At 45.7% G+C, this 20,103-nt stretch overlaps 1 protein-coding gene across 3 annotated transcripts in view; it reads left to right on the top strand.

Moving 5' to 3' along the window:
* The window catches only part of LOC138492234 (uncharacterized), a 765,255-nt gene that overhangs the window by 603,134 nt on the left and 142,018 nt on the right, over positions 1-20,103 (top strand). For all 3 annotated transcript variants that reach the window (XM_069619271.1, XM_069619270.1, XM_069619272.1), the window contains one exon: positions 1,397-1,576. In XM_069619271.1, the coding sequence (XP_069475372.1) occupies positions 1,397-1,576 (180 nt within the window). The remainder of the gene's footprint in view (positions 1-1,396; positions 1,577-20,103) is intronic.

The following is a 20,103-nucleotide window of genomic DNA, read 5'->3' as shown; positions in this document are numbered from 1 at the left end:
CCGACCTGCTTCTCCTTAAGTAGTTAGCACTTTCATTATTCTGTCTTCTTTCTCTTTCTTTCTCTCCTCATATCTTTTTGTTGCCCCTTCTTTATCTACCCATTCCTCCATCTTACTTATATCTATCTGCTGTCTACCTTCTCCAATCTCTACTTCCCTCTCCAGGTCTTTCTGCTCTTCTCCTCCTCGTGTGTTCTCTTTTATCCTCTTCAGCTTTTTACACTTTTCACTTTGCTTTCCTCCTCCTCCTCATCAATGATCTTCTCTCCTCTCTAGGCCTTGCTGTTCTCCTCCACTTCCTACACTCTCTACCCATCTCTCTAGGTTTTTTCACACTTCTCTACCTCCTCCCTTTCCTACACCCCTCTCTGGCACATTCTGCTTTTTCTGCACCTTCCTCCCTCTTCTCACTCCTTCAGCCCTGCCATCCACCCCCCTCCTGCTCACTCTCCTCTCCTTTCCGTGTTGATACTTATTCCTCACCTCATATCACACCTGCTTGCCTCCTTCCAACACCCACACCCAGCTTTGGGTGGGGAGGGCTTATACTGTAGCATGGATCATCCTCCCTTGTCCACGAATTGCAACTTGCTCTCAGCTGTGGAGCAGGGATTGTGGACCGCAACAGTTGGTTGTCTGAATTTGAATTGTCCAGCACAGCTACCGTGCATTGATCAGTGCTTTGTGGCTCTGCGGAGAAAATATACAGGAGTCTCACCCACCATCTTGCCTCTTGTGTCCGGCAGCCCCCCACCCGGCACCTCTCCTGTTCAATGAGCTGTTTTCTGTGTATGTTTGTGTATCAGAGGAGATGTACCTGCCTGTTCTCCTGATAAGAAACATTTTTTTAATATGGCCGTACCCGGCAGCAGCTGATTCCCTGGTGGGATCTGCTGCCACAACTTGAGTTTCTAGTGAACTGGACAGATAGCAAACCTAACCTGACCAATGATGTTAAATGCAATGTTCGTTGGACTCCAGGCATCCATTTTGAGAATGGTCACTGTACCACCTGCAGGCATTTATGAGTAGTAGGGTGTTGGCAGGAATTTACCTCCTGCATGGGCTTGCTCATAAAGATTTTGGGTGACTGAACGCAGAAGAAATATCATGGTGACTGGGTGCACCAGGCGTTATAGATGGGCTGGGGACCCTCCCTTTCTGTCCTTCAGACCCTACATGATGTTGCAGGTAGTGGCACTAGGCCCCCGGTTCTCCCAGCCTCATCTACTGGCTCCAAACAAGGGAATGATTACTTGTACTTTCAATAACCTCTTGGTGATAATCCTCCTCTACCTCTATCTAGACTCTGTGGAATCATCCTTATCCTTGCAAAGCATCTTGTATTTCTTTCATATTTTCTTGAAGCTTCTCACTCTATGTTTTATTTTAAAAGGACAGCAGTTTAAGCACTGGGATGCAGGTCGGAGCCGAAGAGACGGTCAGCGTTACCTCCCCTTGCTCCTCTTCTTCCTCTTCTTCTCTTACCGCACATCAGACCCCAGTCTTAATGGAGCCAGATGGGGACAGCAGCAGCATTTTGTACGATGATGGATCCAGCAATGGAGTGGGACAGGTAAGTGCAGGTGTGTGGGGAGGAGGGTAGAAGGGTTGGAGAGGTGGCAGTAGACGAAAACATACTATCATAGCTATGCCATAGAAACACACATCTGGGTCTGATTTTGCTTTTCCACTTTGAATGTAATACTATATGGCAGTGTGCTGTGTATGGAAATCATGGTGACAACTGTAAAGACAGACACAAGTGATCACAGTTCAAGGGTGTTTATTAAACTGTAAATGCAGGGTGGAAAAACACCTAACCTAAATCTAAGATGCGAGCAAGCATTGACCATCAAAAGAAAATAGGCAGTCCTTGTGGCGCGTGTCAAAATAAAAGGGCCTATGCTAAGAAAAAATTATCGCCAATTCCTTACAACTAATTATACAAAGAGTGTGGGATAAGGGTTAAATAAAGAATTAAGTGTTCACAAATAATAAGTCAGGATTTGATTGCCAGGGGTCTCCCTTCCCTGTGTTTTCAGCACGGGACAAGGTGGGACCTTGGAGCACAGCACACGCTCAAGCTTTCTCAGCAAGAGCCAACAGTTCCGTCTCAGCTATCAGGTTCTTTGATGGGTAAGTCTCCTTTCAATAAAAAGTCTCTTGCCTTCGAGGGCCTGATGCATTCAACAAACAAACACCAACTTCTGTTCCACATATACTTTGGGTGACAACTTCACGTATGGGTCCCCCTCTTCCAGGCACAGACCCCTCACCAGTCGTATTCCACAACACAACTAAACAGTTCCTATTCTCACTGAACTTTGGGTGATAACTTTTTACCCATGGATCTCCCTCGGCCAGGCTCTGGCCCAACTGACAAGGGGGACAATTCACTTCCCCTGGTCTTGCATTCACGAATCTTGAATGTATTTTCAAACAGTTCAACAGGCTTTGCCCATGGTCGTCGGCTTCCCTCTGCCGGGTTCATTCTCACCAACTTTTACCACACAGTTCACTATGGGCCTTTAGGCTTTGCCCTTCTCGTTAGCATCCCTCGACCGGGTTCACTCCTGCCAATTGTACGAAACACAGTTCCTTACTGCTTTCACCATTAGGGATTCATGCCCCTTCTTCACAACCATCTGTCGGTCAAAGACTTTCGACGGTACAGAATATTTTACAAGCCCCTAAATGACCACTTTTACTTCTCTCTGCCTCTTCCGACGGCCTTCTGGTTATTGTAGTCTCTACCTTTGGGTAATCGGCCAGAGTCTTCTGCGTGAGCACCCACGTGGTGCTGGACACCTCTGTTGCAGGCTTTTCCCCCACTTTCTCAATAGTTCCTTTATTTGTTCAAAGTTCAATTAACAGCTTGCTACTTTCGTTCAACACAGTTTGGTTTCTTTATCGGCTTTCCCCTTGACTCACTGATTGTGATGAACTGCTCTGCTTTCTTGTCTATATAGTCAGGGCCGGTGCCATTGGCCCATGCGTCTCTCCCCAGCTTGGCTGTCAGCGGAGGAGGTGCCCGGTACCATTGACATCTGCTGCAACACACGCTGGCTATTTTTCGTGGTCTTATGATTCCTTCTGTTGAGGCTTCACTAGTGTTTGTCGATAAGGGCAAGGTCACTTCTCCCCTTAGTATCCTCTGGACTTGGGCCGTCTTTTGCCTCCTCTTGAACTGCCATGCTGAGTCAGCTCTCACGTCGTGCGATCTACCTTGCTTGTAGGGTGCTGCCATGCCCCACCTTTTATCCCTGTGGGGAAGGGAAAGGGCTGTCAGGTGTGTGTGATTCTGGTAAATTGCCTGACTTTGCCTGACCCTTGTATTGAGACATGTCAGGTAAACGGCTCTGCTGTTAGTCCATTGTCTTTCGTGTTGTGCAAAAGTGTTTGTGTTGGAAAAGGGGCGGTGGCAGTGTTTTAGAATATCCTACGTGGTAGGATGGGTAAAAGATGTTGAAAGAAGGGGGATACCGTTTCTCACCCGTCAGTGTCCCACTCCCACTCCCCAAGGCCCCCTCATCCAGGTGATCCTCCCTTACTGGTCCACCCCCAGGAACTGGATCCAATAGCGATGGCCATGTCCTGGCCACCTGGATGACAGGTCCCTGGGGACCAGCTAGTGGGACACCTTCATGTTTCTCACAGCTGCTTTCCTCCTACTACACTCATTAATTCGCATTTGTTTTCTGAGGCCTTCTATTTATCTGGAAATATGTAAAACTCAACAGCAAAAGGACAGATTACATATTATGACATCGCTTAGCGGGTTCCACAAAGAATCCAAACACAATTGTAAGTAAAAATGGGATTTATTTAACACAAAGATTTCCTCTTGGGGTTAAAACTGAAACATAAAATGCCAAAACGGTCTTTTATCAACGAGTCCACCCATACAAAGGTCTCCTTCTAAAGTTCCCAAGATTTCTGGGTGCCTCCCTGCCACTCAGCATCTCTTTGCTGCTTTCTCCAAGAGTCCTCCGGCTTGTTTTCTGCTGATGGTGGAATACGACCATTTACGATCCTTTGTGCAGGCCCTGTAGATGTAGCTGGGTATCCACCATGAGCGAGGAATACAGCTGGAGTTTCTGGGTTTGCCTGACAGACTTTCCACATAGTAGCTTAAAAGGGCATTATCAACTCTGTTTTCTAGAGCCCCGATTTCTACCATCTGCACCACTTCTCTACCATGGGTTCAACCCCTTCTGATCAGAGTCTTACCCCCTACCCTCAGCTATGGGCAATCTATGCCCTCTTGTTCCTTCTTGCTCTCACTAGTTACCACCTTATGAGCCCTTTGTGATTTCTCCTGGCTCCCTAACTCCCCCTAGTGGCTTCCTCCAATCACTTCCTGATGTCTCCCTCCTACCACTTCCTGACGTTTTCCTCCTGCCACCACCTGATATCTCCCTCGTGCAGCATCCTGATATCTTCCTCTTGCCACCCCTGATATCTCTCCCCCCCCTCTGGTCTTGTGTCCAACTACCTGTCTTCTCTCCCTTCCAACTCCTTTCACAGCCTCCTTCCCAAAGCACCGTCTCGCTCCAAACTCCTGGCAAGTCTTTCTCCATATGGCCACCACTCCTCTATCTTGCACCTATTTTGTATTCTAACGGGCCCTTCTCTTAGGCCTGTCTGGGTGTTAGGGCCGTCACATGTGTAACCCAATGGGAGCTGTAGTGTGAATGGGTGCTTTGGAATTGCTTTCCCCCACAGGTGCAGTTTATGTCTCACTGTGCAATCTGAGTGGCAGCAAACCACAGGTTTAAGAAAGCTGTCCAGCATTTTGGATTTCTTGCCTGTGTGAGGCTGCACTTGAGGATGTGCATTTTCAGACTGCAGCGGAAACACTGCAGTCTGAGAACACCCGTCTGGGGAGTCCTGCTGAGCCGCGTCTGTAGCAGAACCTGCAGTAAGCCTTGTCAGTGCTTTATATTGATACTTATTCCTGCATCTTGTTGAGCCTGGCTACGGTAGGTGGTTCACTGGTCTGCTTGAGGAAGAGGGTCTGCCAGAAAAACCATTAATTGGCCAGTAGTACTTTTGCCAGGCATGTGACTGTTTCCTTCCTAGTTGCGGGGGCGAACAGGAGATCTTCCCCATGTTACCCTCGGGCCATCATTCACTAGCTTTCGAATTTCACCTGCCCCCTAGAAAGTCTGGTGCTTAAAGCAGAGGACTTCTATAGCCTAACCTAACTTTATGAATACATTTACTCCTAGTAAATAATATACATTCTTGTATAATCTTACGTGTTGGTCGAGAATGTAATATTCACAGTGATATATCACCATTTGGTATTGGGACATTTTATTATGAATATTACTCTCTTGACCAACACATAACATCATGCAAGAATCTATGTTATTTTCCAGGAGTAAATGTATTCATATAGTTAGGTGTTCTTGATTGTCGCTAGATAAAGAGTGATTCTCATCTGCCCACATATAATGGACAACACCATTGTAACAATCTTGAGAGATTGTGCCAATCACAAAACACGTCGGATAAATGCACCTTTTTTAAACAATCATGAGGAAACACTGTGTGTATATTAAACTCAGCCTTAATATAGTTACAGTAGCCTATGCTCACCAAAAGCCATTTTCTATTTCATAACAGGATTACAGTACTGAGTGGCACAGTGATCACCAAGAAATATCTTTCAAAATATCATGTTATGATTAAGGTTAACACGTTTATTGTGTTCAACCTGATACTAGTACATTACACCATTCATAAAATGTGTTTATAGGAAGAAAATAAGGATACAATATATCACATATGACACGAAAAGAGAATAAAGTATTTAGCATGACAAATTTCAAGCTAACACCCTATTAAAGATAATAACAAGTTCAACATACGATAACAGAAAAAGGTACATAAAATTCAAAGCCTCTTAAAAAGTTAAGTCCTCATATGTATGATAGATTCATATTATAACTATATCCTCACTGTTGCAAATGTTATACTTATAGCATTAATATTTAATACTATATGCAATTAAAAATTAAAGTCATGGATAAATATTAACACGTCTAATGGCACACAACCACATATAACAAAACAAACATCAAGGGGAAGGGAAACAAGAAGGAATATAAAGCACAGTAAATGAACAAAAACAAGGGAAAATTATACCGTACACATCAAACTTGTTCAATTAGAATAAAATAATTAAAAAACACAAACCATTTCATATCATATTTCATCATAAGATTAGGTGACGTAGCTAAACATGTTTCCAATCTATTTACATTACGCATAGCATTCAACAAGGCTCTAATATTAATATTTTGAAGTTGCTGTCCATTTACAGTAATGGTTTGGATAGCAGTTAACACCAACAGATCAAAAAGGGAGTCATGAGCTTTATCAGCAGAGACGTTCAATGCAAGACTACCTTACAATACGTTTCCGAATGTAAGGGGTGAGATTCATCTTGAAAATGTGTTGTAATAGATTCCAGACCTCGCCCCAAAATTATTTAACAAATCTGCATTCTAATAGCATATGTTTAAAGGTACCATCAGTTTCCAAACAAGACCAACAACTATTATCATTAATAGGTTTGCATTTGAAAAGCTTGCAGGGTTCATGAAGGCCCTATTTAGAAAGAAAAAAAAATGATTAAGAGAAACTAGTTGATTTAGACAGCTGCCTAATTCTACTCAAAATATGGGACCAAATATTATCATCCCACAGTGTATAACAGTCTGATTCCCAATGCATCATAGAGGACTCCTTCTTATCCATGATATATCTGTGTTAAGTACTGAATAGATCTTTGAAGAGTTAGTTGAAAATTGATTCATACATTTCTCTCTAAGAGGATATAGGAAGAAATCCTGATTAACAAATAAAAACATATTTTCAACCAAGGTATCTATAATTTTAGCATATTGGGGCAGAAGGGATGTAGGGAGAGAACATTTAATTCTAAATAAATCAAATGATAAAGAAAAACAATCAGGAAAAAACTGGTTTGCAAATATCATACCTTTATGCAACACAAATTCCAAAGAAAGGATTTCCCATTGACTTTAATTAATTTATCATGAAATGATATGATAGGTTATTTATAACGCGCTTAATACCCAGAGGTTTCTAAGCGCAGACCCGGGGATCGAACCTGTGTTGCGCCATGTCGTTTTGCTTCCAAGGCGCCCACCTTGCCCCCGAGCTATCCTCCCGAGTAGCATGAGTAGCATATATAATGTGATACGTGTCCAGTGTATTTTTCAATATGTGGAAATACAAAAGCTCTAAGTCATATAGCCAGTGTTCTAATACATCCTGTATAAGAACTTAAATCTCACAATTTTTATTAAAATGTCCATGCGAGAGAGAGAGGTGAAATAAATGTTTTTACAAGATTAAGCATGACATTCATCTGATAAAACCATGACTATGATTGCTTGAGTATGAAAGCAGAATTATCAGTTTTAAATTGGTGAAATGTAACATTCACAATATATTTAATTTGTTTTAATTTCCTTAGGGATATTCAAGTTTTTTGTCTTTCCCCATAGGAATTTGATTAATATGGAGTCAATTGTTTTAAAGAAAGAAGCCAGAAAGTGAAGGGGATGAATATAAAGCCCATATAATACCATTGGGGAAATCATAATTTTGAACACCTTTATGCAGTCTTGTAAGGTTATGGTATGATATGATATGATATGGCATTTATAACGCGCCTATACACAAGTGTTTCAAGGCGCGACGAGGCAAGGGAGGGGGAACAAGGGAGGCGAGACAACGATTTTACTAGGCCAGGTGTCATTCAAATTGCGCAAGTTCAGGGAAGGAGGGAGAGGGAAAGTGCGTGGGGGAGGGGAGAGGGGAAAGTGCAGTACAAGGATAGTAGAATAAATAAGATAATAAAACGGCCAGCTCGTGGCAAGTGCGAAAGGTTACATCGAATGGGGACACAAACTAATAAGATTATTAAGGCTAAACCGTAAGTGTGACCAATTCTGTTTAATAATATCTCTAATTGATGATGATATATGTATCCCCGAATATCTGATACCTTTTGGACACCATTTCATACTTGAATTAAAAAAATCCTTTTTTAAGGCATTGTAGATTTATGGGGAGTATTTCTAATTTATCTACATTCAGCAACTACCGCCCCATCACCGATCATCCCTTCCTAAGTAAGATCCTTCAGAAAGCAGAAGCCACTCAAGTCCTTCAGCACATCAAAGCCAATAACCTCCTTCAGTCCTAACAATCTGGCTTTAAACGCAGATGCAGCATAGAATCAGCTACCATCAAAGTGATCATTGATGCCCTTAAAATCCTTGATGATAGTCATTCTTGCCTCCTTGTTCTCCTTGACCTCTCAGCAGCACTTGACACAGTAGACAACCAGACACTCACTGACAATCTACATTGCCACCTGGGGATGAGCAAGATCGTCCTCAGCTGGTTCAAATCGTGCCTTGTTAATCGCCACCAGTTTGTACAAATGGATTCCTCCAGATCGCCAACTTTACCCATCTCCTGTGGCGTATCGTCCCCCCCACCTCGTAATCTTCAATCTTTACATGTATCCACTTGGAATCCTCCGTGCTCCATACAACAACCACATCCACCAATACTAAGATGATATGCAGCTCTACCACAAGATATCCTCCATTGAAGATATCCACAGGCTCGAGGCCTGCATCTCATTGATCCAGTCCTGGATGTCCAGTGCTTACCTGAAGCTCACCCCCTCCAAGACTGAATTCCTACTGCTGACCAACAACACTGAAAACCAAGACATCCCGACATGGCTCTCTGCTATGCACCTCGAGGGCTTCACACTCAAGCTGACCACCTGTACTAAGTCCCTTGGGTTTGACATCGCCAAACACCTCTCCTTCAAAAAGCACACAGCAAGGAAGACACAAACGGGTTGGTACCAACTTTCTCTCCTGTGAAAAATCAAGTCCTCACCTCAGAAAACAACTTCCGATCTGCTGTCCAAGCCATGGTCCTCTCTCACCTGGATGGTGGGGATGCCCTTTTGGAAGGCCTTCCGGAAAAACTACCCTGGCTCCCCTGAGATGTGTATTGCATGCTGCAGCACGACTCATCAAAGGACTCCACAAATTCGACCACATCACCCCAATCCTCATGAAACTGCACTGGTTCCCACTGCAAGCCCTTATCATGTTCAAATCCTGCTACATCATATACAAGGCTGTTACCCTAAAGTACCCCAAACTACCTCACTGAGAAGCTCAGGATGTCCGGAGCCCTATATCCACCACAATTAAAGACATGTGCAGACTTGAACTCTGCCGGTGCAGGATGGAAACAACCAGAAGACAGGCCTTCTCTGTCTATGCCCCAAGACTCTGTAGCCTTCTCCCCATCAATTTCCCAAACTCGCCCCCTCACTTCTACAGTTCAGGAATGATCTCAAGACCCTCCTTTTCAAAGATTGGCTCATCCCTAACACCTAGGTCCATACACAGTCCACTCCCCACTATACCTGAGACTGGGTGTTCTGATCCCCACTGTTTCCTCCCCTGGTTGCTTGTAGATCCATTGCTGACTGGTGCCCTCCCTCCCCTGTTAGATCTCCACTCCCTTGTTTCTATGCTTGCTAACCTTATTCTTCCCCCTATGATTGTAAAGCACTCGGTTGCTTCTAGAAGTTAGGTCTGCACTCAATAAATACAATAATAATAACCTGTAACCAGAAACTGAAGAAAAGGGAGCAATAGAATAAAAAAGGTGGAGGAGGTCCTTTTCAGGGTTCTTCAAGAAAATTAAAATGCATATGCAGCCAGTTTAATCTCGATATCAATTATATTTGAATCCCACCATTTTATCATTAGATCTGATTAGACCTAGAAACGGTTCGGATGTAAGAATAAATGAGATAGGAACAAAGGGATATCCCTTCCTGGTATCCCTAGTAAAGAAAAAGAGCTAGACATATGATCATTTTTAAGAATAGACGTTTTAGGATTAAAGTATAGAAATTTAATTAACAAAATAAACTAAGACCCAAATACAAGCCATCTTAACACCTCAAATAGTCCTATTCCACCTGCTCAAATTATTTTTCAGCATCAAGGGCAATGGCAGCATAACTATCAGATGTCTTTGAAATGAGGCTGAGACTATCTAGGAAGCATCTAGAATTAACAGAGGTTAGACGCCATTCAAACCAGTTGGGTCAGCCTTAACCAACATGAAAAGAAAGGTGGCAGTGGCCTTGACAAAACCTTTGCAGTCGGAAATTAGTTAAAAATATAGGTCTACGGTTTTGGGAAGTTCACAATCTTTATCAGGTTTGGGGAAGAGTGTCAACATAGCCTCTGACAATGAACCTCCAGGCTTGCCCTTGGCTTTAAAATAAGAAAGCAAGTCCTTCAATGTAGGATGTCAAGATAATATGCATAAATATCAGTGAAGAAAAAGGTTTTGAGGCCATAAATTGCTTTGTAGATTTATTCTAAAGAAATGGGACCATCCAGGGAACTAAGATGACACACCAGAAGTATGCCAAATATCTTTGAAAAAATAATCAAAGTTAGAGTTACTAAAGGTATGATCAGGTTGGTATACATTTTTATAGCATTTAGAGAAGACATCTATCTTCTATATAAATAAAAATGTAAATGTTTGTTCAAAATCTTAAATCTCCGAAAGTTCTTCACCGGTTGCTTTGAAATTTTGACACAGCGTTGCATTCGAATAGGCGCATGCTTTTATATACCTACTATACATAGATGTCACACCTTTGACAGGTAAAAACATGCTTTTTCTGAAAAACAGCGCCATCTGTTGGACATAAACGCAACACACGCTACTTTACGATTCCATTTCAATGTTTTCCAAATACGTGCAGAGGAAGCAGCAGAGCAACGTGCAGCCAGACTTTAGGATGCACGGTTGCAAGCACGGCGATCGTTTTCTGCAGCTTCAGATCTGTTTTGTTCTCAACAGAATGAACATGACAGGCTGAGAGTGGCTAAAAGACGTCAACGAGAAACAGCAGATCAGTGTCAAACACGACTCCGTGCTCAGCAATCACGTGATTACAATCGCCTTGCATTCCGGTACAACCCAGCTGATGATTATAGTTTGAGCCGGCATGTTCTCATCGGCACCATGACTGAAGTGTGTCCTTATTGCAAGGCTCTGAAATTTAATAGAGCAACGAAAGGAATGTTTTGCGCCGCCGGGAAAATGAAACTGCCTCAACTTGGAGAACCGCCAGAGCCATTAAAAACTACCTACAAGCATTGTCAAATTAAACATATTAGAAATATGCGCTTTCTCTTTTCTTTCTTTTCCATTTCACCAGACTGAGCCACAGCAACACGGGGACAGCTAGTTTATAATATCCTTATCTGAATAAACCCTAACCCAAATTGTGGAGCGTTCTTTTCTAAACCTTAGATAAGAAGCTAAGGATTTACTAATTTTGTTGGAAGATTGATATATTTTAGCCTTATAATTCAAAATGATTCTGCAAGAAAGTTCCTAGAATAATGTCAATCCGGAGAGCAATAATACGCTAAAGAATCTCTGTATTAGGTGTATCATTGTAAACTGTCTCAAAAAGTTTAAGCTGTTTTAGTATCGAATACAACCTTTTCTTGGCATGTCTCCTTTTCTTTGCCCCAAATGAAATATGTCCTCTAAGAGCTGCCTTATAACAACATTTTTACTGAATTCAAAACAATTGTTGATGAAATGTTATAACAGATTGAACAAATTAAGCATTTTACATGGAATAATTAAATCTCTGTCTATCAGAAAAAAATTTGACCAGTGCACGAAGACTCAAGAGATATATGCACAGGTGCATGGCATGGTCCGAAAGTGTTATACAGTCAATCTGTGAATCGGTTAAGACAGCAGAAAGAGACCCAGAAATAAAAAAATAATAAATATGACATAAATGTTATGTGGAAGTGAAGGAAATGTAAACTGTATATTAGTTGCTTGAGGCAAATGCCTAGGAATCCAGTGCTCCCAGTTCTGAAATTCAACCTTAAAATTCTTTGCTATTTACTACTTTTAAAAATAACTACAGATTTACTATACAAAATGCATCCATTATCTCATTGAAATCCCTGCAGTTTATTAAGTTAGGAAGATCTTGCAGTAAGTGTGTTTAGATTCATCCATAAGGAGGGATCAGGTAAAGTAGGAACATATATATTCATTATAGAAATAACTTCAGAATCAACTAATAATGTAATATGAAACCGTCTACCTTTATCATCATATTCACTATGCAATAATTTATATTTAAAACATTTGTTAAAATAAAAACACCATTTCTTTTACCATACGCAGCACTAGACACTACCTTACCAACCCAAAATGCTTTGAATTTAGCTGCTTCTTGTAATGATAAATGTTGGTCTTGCACACAGGCAGTAGTTGGATTAGATCTATTGATGTAGTATAAAGCTGTGTATTTTAATTGGACCTTTTAAACCTTTCACATTCCATGAAATATGTTAGCAACGTTTCACAAAGTGAGTAACATAATAAACCTTATGGTATATTGAACAATATAAGCATTATAAACTCTAATGTTAATAACTTGAGAATGAGGATAAATACGCGAAATTAGAAGCAATGACATGGCATGTATGCTCGAGCCATGCATACAAATACAAAAGGGAAGACACAATAGGAAAGGAGGACAATAAAAAACGTGGATCAAATAGTGAATTAATCAGTTGGTAAACAAGGTGAAAAATAATATATAGCCAGACAGACCCAAGCTAAGGAGGGCTTAAGCATGGAAAGGAGAGCTAAAAGTAACAGGCCACCAATGCCACATTTCCACTCTGCTTTAAACACAATAATTCAATGTATAAGTACCAAAAATTAAATGGAGACTAGCGGTTCCAGTGACGTGACTTAAGTGTTTCAAGTTAAACCACTCGAAGTAGATGGCACCTGAATACCCGTAGGGACTGAGATATCTATTTCTTTCATTTTACATCAGGGAATATACTATTTAAGATCAACAGGGTCTTCAAATGTGGAGGTATGACCTCGAAGAGTTAACTTAAGAGCATGGATGGACAATGCCATAGTGAGCATTAAGCTGCTTCAAAGCAGGAAGAAAAGCAAGAAATTATTTTCTCGATATAGCAGTGCCATTTGATACATTCTGCGTAATACAGACTTCATGCCCATTCCACAGCAGTTGTTTGGATGCTTGCAATTTGTTCAATATCAACTGTAATTAAATATATTCCAGTAAGGTGGAAATTTATACTCTATACCATTGCTTTCTACTTGTGGATGACATTCTAGGGGCCACTCTATGAGCTGTGACAAATCTGAAGATGCCGTCCCTTTCCCATGGGACTAGGGCGATACGTCCACGGTACAATAGTCCCCCTTTGGGTGGTGAACCGAGGGAGGATCACATGGGGAAGGAAGCCCCCTATGGGATTAGGGACGATTATTCTCAAAGAACACGGTATGACCCTGTTGCAATACACCCAGTCCCTTCTCCAATGCTAAATCCTCCTTACCCCTCTTTAGATAGAGCCCAAGGGCCTCATCACGAGTTGGCCGGTAATCCCGTGCAATTACCACTGGGCACTAATAGCATTACCGCAGGGTCGTGCAGCGGTATTAGCGTCAGAAATCAACTTGGCATGCACGCGCGCCCGACTTGGGCGGTAACACTATTAGCGCCTGGTGGTAACTGTGCTGCAAGAAGGGCTACCACTGAGAAAGCAGCGCTAATAACACTTCTGCCAGCAAACCCGGCGCTAATAGCCTGGCGGAAATTGCATCACCGCCGGAATGGTAAGCATTGCGGTGGCCATTTTGAAAAACACAATCCATCAAATATCCCAACTTCCGGCAGTCATTCAGACCTGGAAACAAGGCCGAATGTCTCAGGAGTGGATCTGTGGCAAGGTGGCCGAACATGGTTTTAGGAAACCTAAGTTTAATAAGGGGGAGCTGGTGATACTCACAATGGCCCTCATTACGACCCTGGCGGAAAGTGACTGACCGGAGCGCCACAGCGTAAATAGCGTTTCCGCCATTGCACGAAGGAGCAAAGTGCGGCCCATTCCGACCCATCGGGCACGAGCACCACGCCACGGCGGAAGTGCAAAGTCCGCGATGGCGGAAATGACCCCAAAACGGCCCACACCGCCGCCGTACGGCGCCCTAGGTGCAATACCGCCACCCCTCTTAGCGGTCACCGCAGTGTGCGCCTACCGGAAAGTACGGTGACCGGAAATATACGGAAACGGAAGTAAAAACATGGGCCCGGAACGGGAAACATCCCGGCGTACACCTATAAAACCACTAAAACCACACAACCACTAAAATCACTACCCTGAAACACACCCCAACCCGTCACCCACCCTAGCGAAACCAAGACAAATGGGAAAAGTAGCGAAGAAAGCGTGCGACCGCAAGCGGCAGGTCCACTTCTCCCGCGAGGAACTCACCGTGCTAACAGAGACCCTCCAGGAGAATGCTGCCGTCGTCTTCTCCACGCAAATGACCAGAACGGCACTTGCAAACAAGAAGACCATATGGGCTCTGGTGGCACAGCGGGTAAGTGCGGTGGGGACCGCACCCCGCACCCCACAGCAATGCCGCAAGCGATGGGACGACCTGCGGATACGCGTCCGCAGCATACTCTCTGCCAACCGCAACATTGCCACAGCCACCGGGGGAGGTCCTGAATCACCCATCAAGTTGACCCCCTGGGAAGAAATCTGTGCCTCCACCATCGGAATGGAGAGCATAGAGGGAGTCGGAGGGATGGAGAAAGGAGTGCAGACATCCGAAGATTCAGGTAGGTGTACCAGATAAAACAATGCCAAATCCACACAGTCCATCCATGTGAAGTACCATGCGTCCACATAGTGCAACAGAAACACATGTCCAGGAGAACGGCCACACACATCGGCCTGATAGCGCACGTTAAAACCCACAATAAATACATAAATAATTAAAAACCCCTAATACACGCACTACACGTGCAGCAGGCACACCCTAACTGCAGGCTGCCAAACAACTGCACCCTCACTCCACACACAAATCAAAGCACCTCCAAGGACCCGACCCAAATCACCCTCAGGTACCACCCCAAAGCATGTGATACAATGCCATTCCAATTCCCACAGACCCATCATTAACCCTCGCCCTCCTTTACTCCACCACAGGGTCCGATCCAAACGACGAGCTACAGGACACCCCTACCAGCACACCTGCAAAGAGGGCCAAGACCAACGGCCAGAGACCCTCCACCTCAGCTGCACGCATCAAGACACGGCAGCAGCACAAATCAGGTGGCAGCACAGAGGAGGGAACATCAACAGGCACCCCAGCAGCCAGCATGCCCACAACACCACCACCACAGGTCCCCCCAATGGATGCCACAGAAGGCACTGCCTCTGGTGGCAGCAGCACCATAGGTGACACCCCATTGATGGCAGCATGCTCGGACACAGAAAACGGGGATGTCGAAGTCAGATCCATCCATGACCTGTCCCAATCCCCCTGTCTGTCCCATCCCGTACAACATGAGGATACCACGCAGGGGCACCCACAAGACAACGACTGGCCATCCCCCACAAGCCCTGTGGCAAGGCAACATGAGGACAACAGCCCCTCTGTGACACCCCCGCAAATGGCCATGGCCCAGCAGAGGCAACAGTCCCTCGACCAGTTAATCGTGCAACAGCAGCAAATGGCCACGCTCCTCAAGGACCATGCCGATGAATGTGGGGGCACTAAGGCAGACATAGAAACATCAACTGAGACACTTAGGGCAGAAATGGAGAGAGGCACAGAGACGCTAAGGGCACAAATGGAGAGTAGCACCGAGAGCCTGAGAGTCCAAATGGAGAGTAGCACCGAGAGCCTGAGAGTCCAAATGGAGAGTAGCACCGAGAGCCTGAGGGGGGAACTGCATGCGACGTCCAAAGACGTATGTGCCGAACTTGCCGCAGTGCGCTGTGTGCTCACTGAGCTCTCGCAAACCCTTAGGGACATGCATGGACGTGAGCAGGCAGACACATCATCCGTTGCAAGTTCCGTCCAGGGCAGCCCCCAACGTAGATCTGGAAGGAACCTGCGCTCCACAGGCAGGGGTGCCCCTGATACCCGCAGAGGGGGCTTGCAATAGCGACAGCCCACTGACAATGAGCATCTTTGGACACTGGTGTTCGGGGGGGAGGTAGGAGGGTGGAGGGGGTGTGTTGGGCTCACTTGGGTGGCGGGTCGATAGGGTGTTCAACATGACATCACATATGCCATAAAAAGTGCACGATCAACCAATGAGATGTGTGGACATTGATTTTTGTGTACTAGGCCATCATAGGCGTACAGTCCATATTGTGCATGTCACAGACACACACAGTGCCACGAGTCCCGTGTCCATGTATCAGCCACCAGGCGTGAGTGCTAGAAGCATACATCAATGAGATGCTGACGAATGTCACGGGCCTCCGGTGCCTCGCAGACTCCATGAGGTGCTGCCACATCCCCACCCTCATCATGACCATCATCAGGTGCTTGCAGTTCTGCGTCAGGGGGCATGGGCACATTTCTACGTACGCACATGTTGTGGAGCATGACACATGCCATGACCATCTTTGCAACCTTCTCATGGCGGTACAGGAGTGCCCCGCCAGACCTGCTGAGGCAGCGGAAACGAGTCTTCAGTAGGCCGAATGCCTGTTCAATGACTACACGGGTACGTGAGTGGGCATGGTTGTAGTCCTCCTCATGCTGGTCCCGTGGGTTCCGGACTGGTGTGAGGAGCCATCTCTTCAGTGGATATCCAGCATCACCTGTATGTGGACGAGAAACGTATGATGTGGAATGCCATTGCTACGTACGCACACCCCCCCCCTTCCTGCCAGGTCATTGCCAAATCACATACCCCACATAATCATGCATGTAATGAGACTCACCGAGTAGCCAGGATCTGTTCCCTGCGTGTCGCTCCATGTAGCGTGGTATTGTAGAGTTCCTCAAGACCATAGAATCATGGGTTGATCCAGGGAATCGGGCACAACAATGTGTAATGATCCTGTTGGAGTCACACACCATTTGTACATTCAGGGAATGAAATTGTTTTCTGTTGCGGTACTGGGCCTCCATGGCATGTGGGACGACCAATTCCACATGGGTGCAGTCGATGGCACCAATGCAACCCGGTATGCCGGCAAGTGCATGGAATCCCACTTTTGTGTTGGTAATTTCCTGCTCCGAGCGTGGTAGAGAGATGTAGTCGTCTGCGTGCTGCAGGAGGGCATCGAGCACTTGAAATAGTGTCCGTGAGAACAGTGGCTGAGAAATGCCATGCAACTGTCCGACTGTGTGCTGGTAGGTGCCTGTGGCCAGGAAGTGGAGTACAGACACCACCTTCAGTAGGGGTGGGATGGCGGTTGGGCTATCTATCATGCTGACAAGGTCAGCCTGTGTCATGTCCACAATGGCGGCTATGGTGTCCCGGTCCAGACGGTAGAGGGTGTGGATCTGCTCATCAGTGAGGTTGAACGGATGTGCTCGGAGGCGTGGGATTGCGGGCTGCCTGCGTGGTGGTAGTGGCTGTGCTGGCGGCCCTTGCTGGCCCTGCCTTGGCCTCCTCCTCCTCCTGCGTGTCCTTCGTGCGGCCGGTTGCAGTTGGTGTTCGTCTTCTTCTTGGAGTTGGAGTAGTTGCAGTGCTATCAGGTCCCCCAGGGCCAACATCGCGAGTCCTGCCGGTAGCATTTCGGTGTGGTTGTGGGAGGAGACTGGCTGTGCAATTTATGTGTTTTCAGGCTGTATGGCCTCCACCTGTGGTGATTAATTCCACCTGTGCAAACTGCTCTCCCCTTTGGCCGAGCACGTCCCGCGCACAACGCTGCAAATCGGGGAATGGCATCTTGCTATTGCAATCATGTATTTGTACCCGATGGCCGTGTAACATTGGTTGACATGTTCATTCTGCTGTGGTCCCATTGTTGCACATACTATCTGTGCAGTCGCGAACAGACTTGTGAAGGGTCAGTGGAACGTAGTACTCGAGTAACGGTGGGCCCTCATGCATCACTGTACCGAGTTGCAATGACGGGCGGGGCGTCCCATTTGTGGGTGAAGGCAGTTGCCATTTTCACACACAGCCGCACTCGATGGAATAATTAGTGATTTCAAACGGCCACAGATGCCTTTTCGGCGTGATGTTGCAAATGTGGAATTCGAAGGGCGGCGCTTTCGGTTTCCAGCTAGCGGCGAGGAGATGCCCACAGGTCTGACTGCAAATATAACGTTCTGTTGTTCAATGTCCTTGAGACAGGGCCCATGGCGAGGAAGCAATGATTGATATGAATAGTTTGGGATGCGCAATTGCTACGTGGGCGATGAGGCCGGCCGTTCCCAAATACATGTTACTTCACAACACTGGAATTACGGGCTGGGGCACTGTGGATTTTGCAGGCTGCATAACGCACAGACTCAATGGATGTTTCTAATGTTATGTGAGTAATTATTCAGGCGTTTTGATTCCGGGATGAGGGAATGATGAATGGATGCATGGGCAGGTGATTTGATACAGAGTTTGCCATGTACAGGGCTTCTTGGGATCTATCCGCCTCCCCTACGCTATGTGATGCAGGGCTGCCATGGTGGGACCATCGTCTATCTGGCCTTGTTGAGCCCTCCCTGTCTCGACACGCCCTCAGACACTTGTGTCCATGCACATTAACATTCCCATCTGATGGATTCTGTTTTGACAGACGCATGCACAGGTACACTCGTTTGTGATGGTGTTTGCACCTCGATATAGATGGTTAGGAGTCGCAAGTGGTTTTGGGGTGGTGATGATCCTTTGGAGTGGGCTAGCATGCATATGGCTGTGGATTTCGTGTGATCATTGAAGTGAGTTGTTGGAATGTAGTTCTGATGGCCATTCTGTTCTTTTTCTTTTCTTTTGGTTGACAGGTATCTCCTCCCCTTTTGCCACTGCCATCTGTATGCCACTCCTGCAGATGGGTTTTACTCCCGACACCTGCTGCTTCGTGTTAATCAGTGGAGCAGCATTACGATCTTATGGGACGATCGCCAATGGCCCACATGCCCTTACGCAGTACTGGTGGCTCGGAGCAACATTTCGGCCTTTCAGCTGGACTAGTGCCTCCCCATTGGGACGGCCCTGCGGTTCTGTGCGCTTCCATGTTGCCTTTTCGTACGTGAATGTGGCTCTGTGTACCATGAGGGAACAGGACGACACACAAGTAGTGGCTGGTCATTTCTTGCGGATGCAGCCCACAATGGTGATTGGTGTTTAGGAGTTCATGGCCTGATGGCTGTATGGGCTTGGTGACTTTGATGTGCATTAAATTTCTATACTCATTTGGCCCGTGTAGCGTTTTTCTTTGCAAGTGATGTGGCATATGCCTATTTGGGGGGCGATGTATTGTGAGGAGATCTGCATTGGGTTCCAGCTTCGGAGTTTAGTTGCGTGGTACTGTACTGGGCGCGTTTGCCTACTAAGCCCGTGAGGTCAGGGATGGGGGCTGCCAATATGACAGTTTGAATGTTGTCATGCTCAGGGGCGGGGGATTGGGTTTTGTGTAACAGATGCCGGTCAGCCAGGTGGACTGGTGGAATGATGTGATTCTCGGAATATTGCTGGTCACAGGTGCCTGTGTTTGCGTGCGTTTCTTGGTGGGGGACTGTGGTCATGTCCATTGGGATGGCTTCTGTATTCGTGCCATCTGTGCCCTGCAGCTCCCATTGGCCCCTCTTGTGTTTCTTTTGTTCGTTGCCATGCATGGGTGACTTGTACATTTCAATGGTTGCATTGTGACTTCATTGCACCTACGGGGAGTTGTACTTTGTGGGCAGGGAGCGGTGTACAGGCACTCAGTGGGGCCGTTTACGGTTGATTCGCGATGCCGTACTTCTCACCATGGCGGAATGGTACATTACGCCATGCCTGATGGCGTTAGGTACATGTCCGCTAGGGTCGGAATTGGCGTACCGTTGCGCCATGGTGGTGTTTGCGGTTTCGCATGGCGCGCGCGCGCGTGCTTGGTGCAGTTAGCGTTGGCGTTCACTACGGTGTCGCTAATGGCTTCG

This window comes from Ambystoma mexicanum, chromosome 10 (genome assembly GCF_040938575.1).
Source record: "Ambystoma mexicanum isolate Mex_15411 chromosome 10, UKY_AmexF1_1, whole genome shotgun sequence".
NCBI lineage: Eukaryota > Metazoa > Chordata > Amphibia > Caudata > Ambystomatidae > Ambystoma > Ambystoma mexicanum.
The sequence above is the reverse complement of the archived record's forward strand: the minus strand, read 5'-3'. Positions and strand labels throughout refer to the sequence as shown.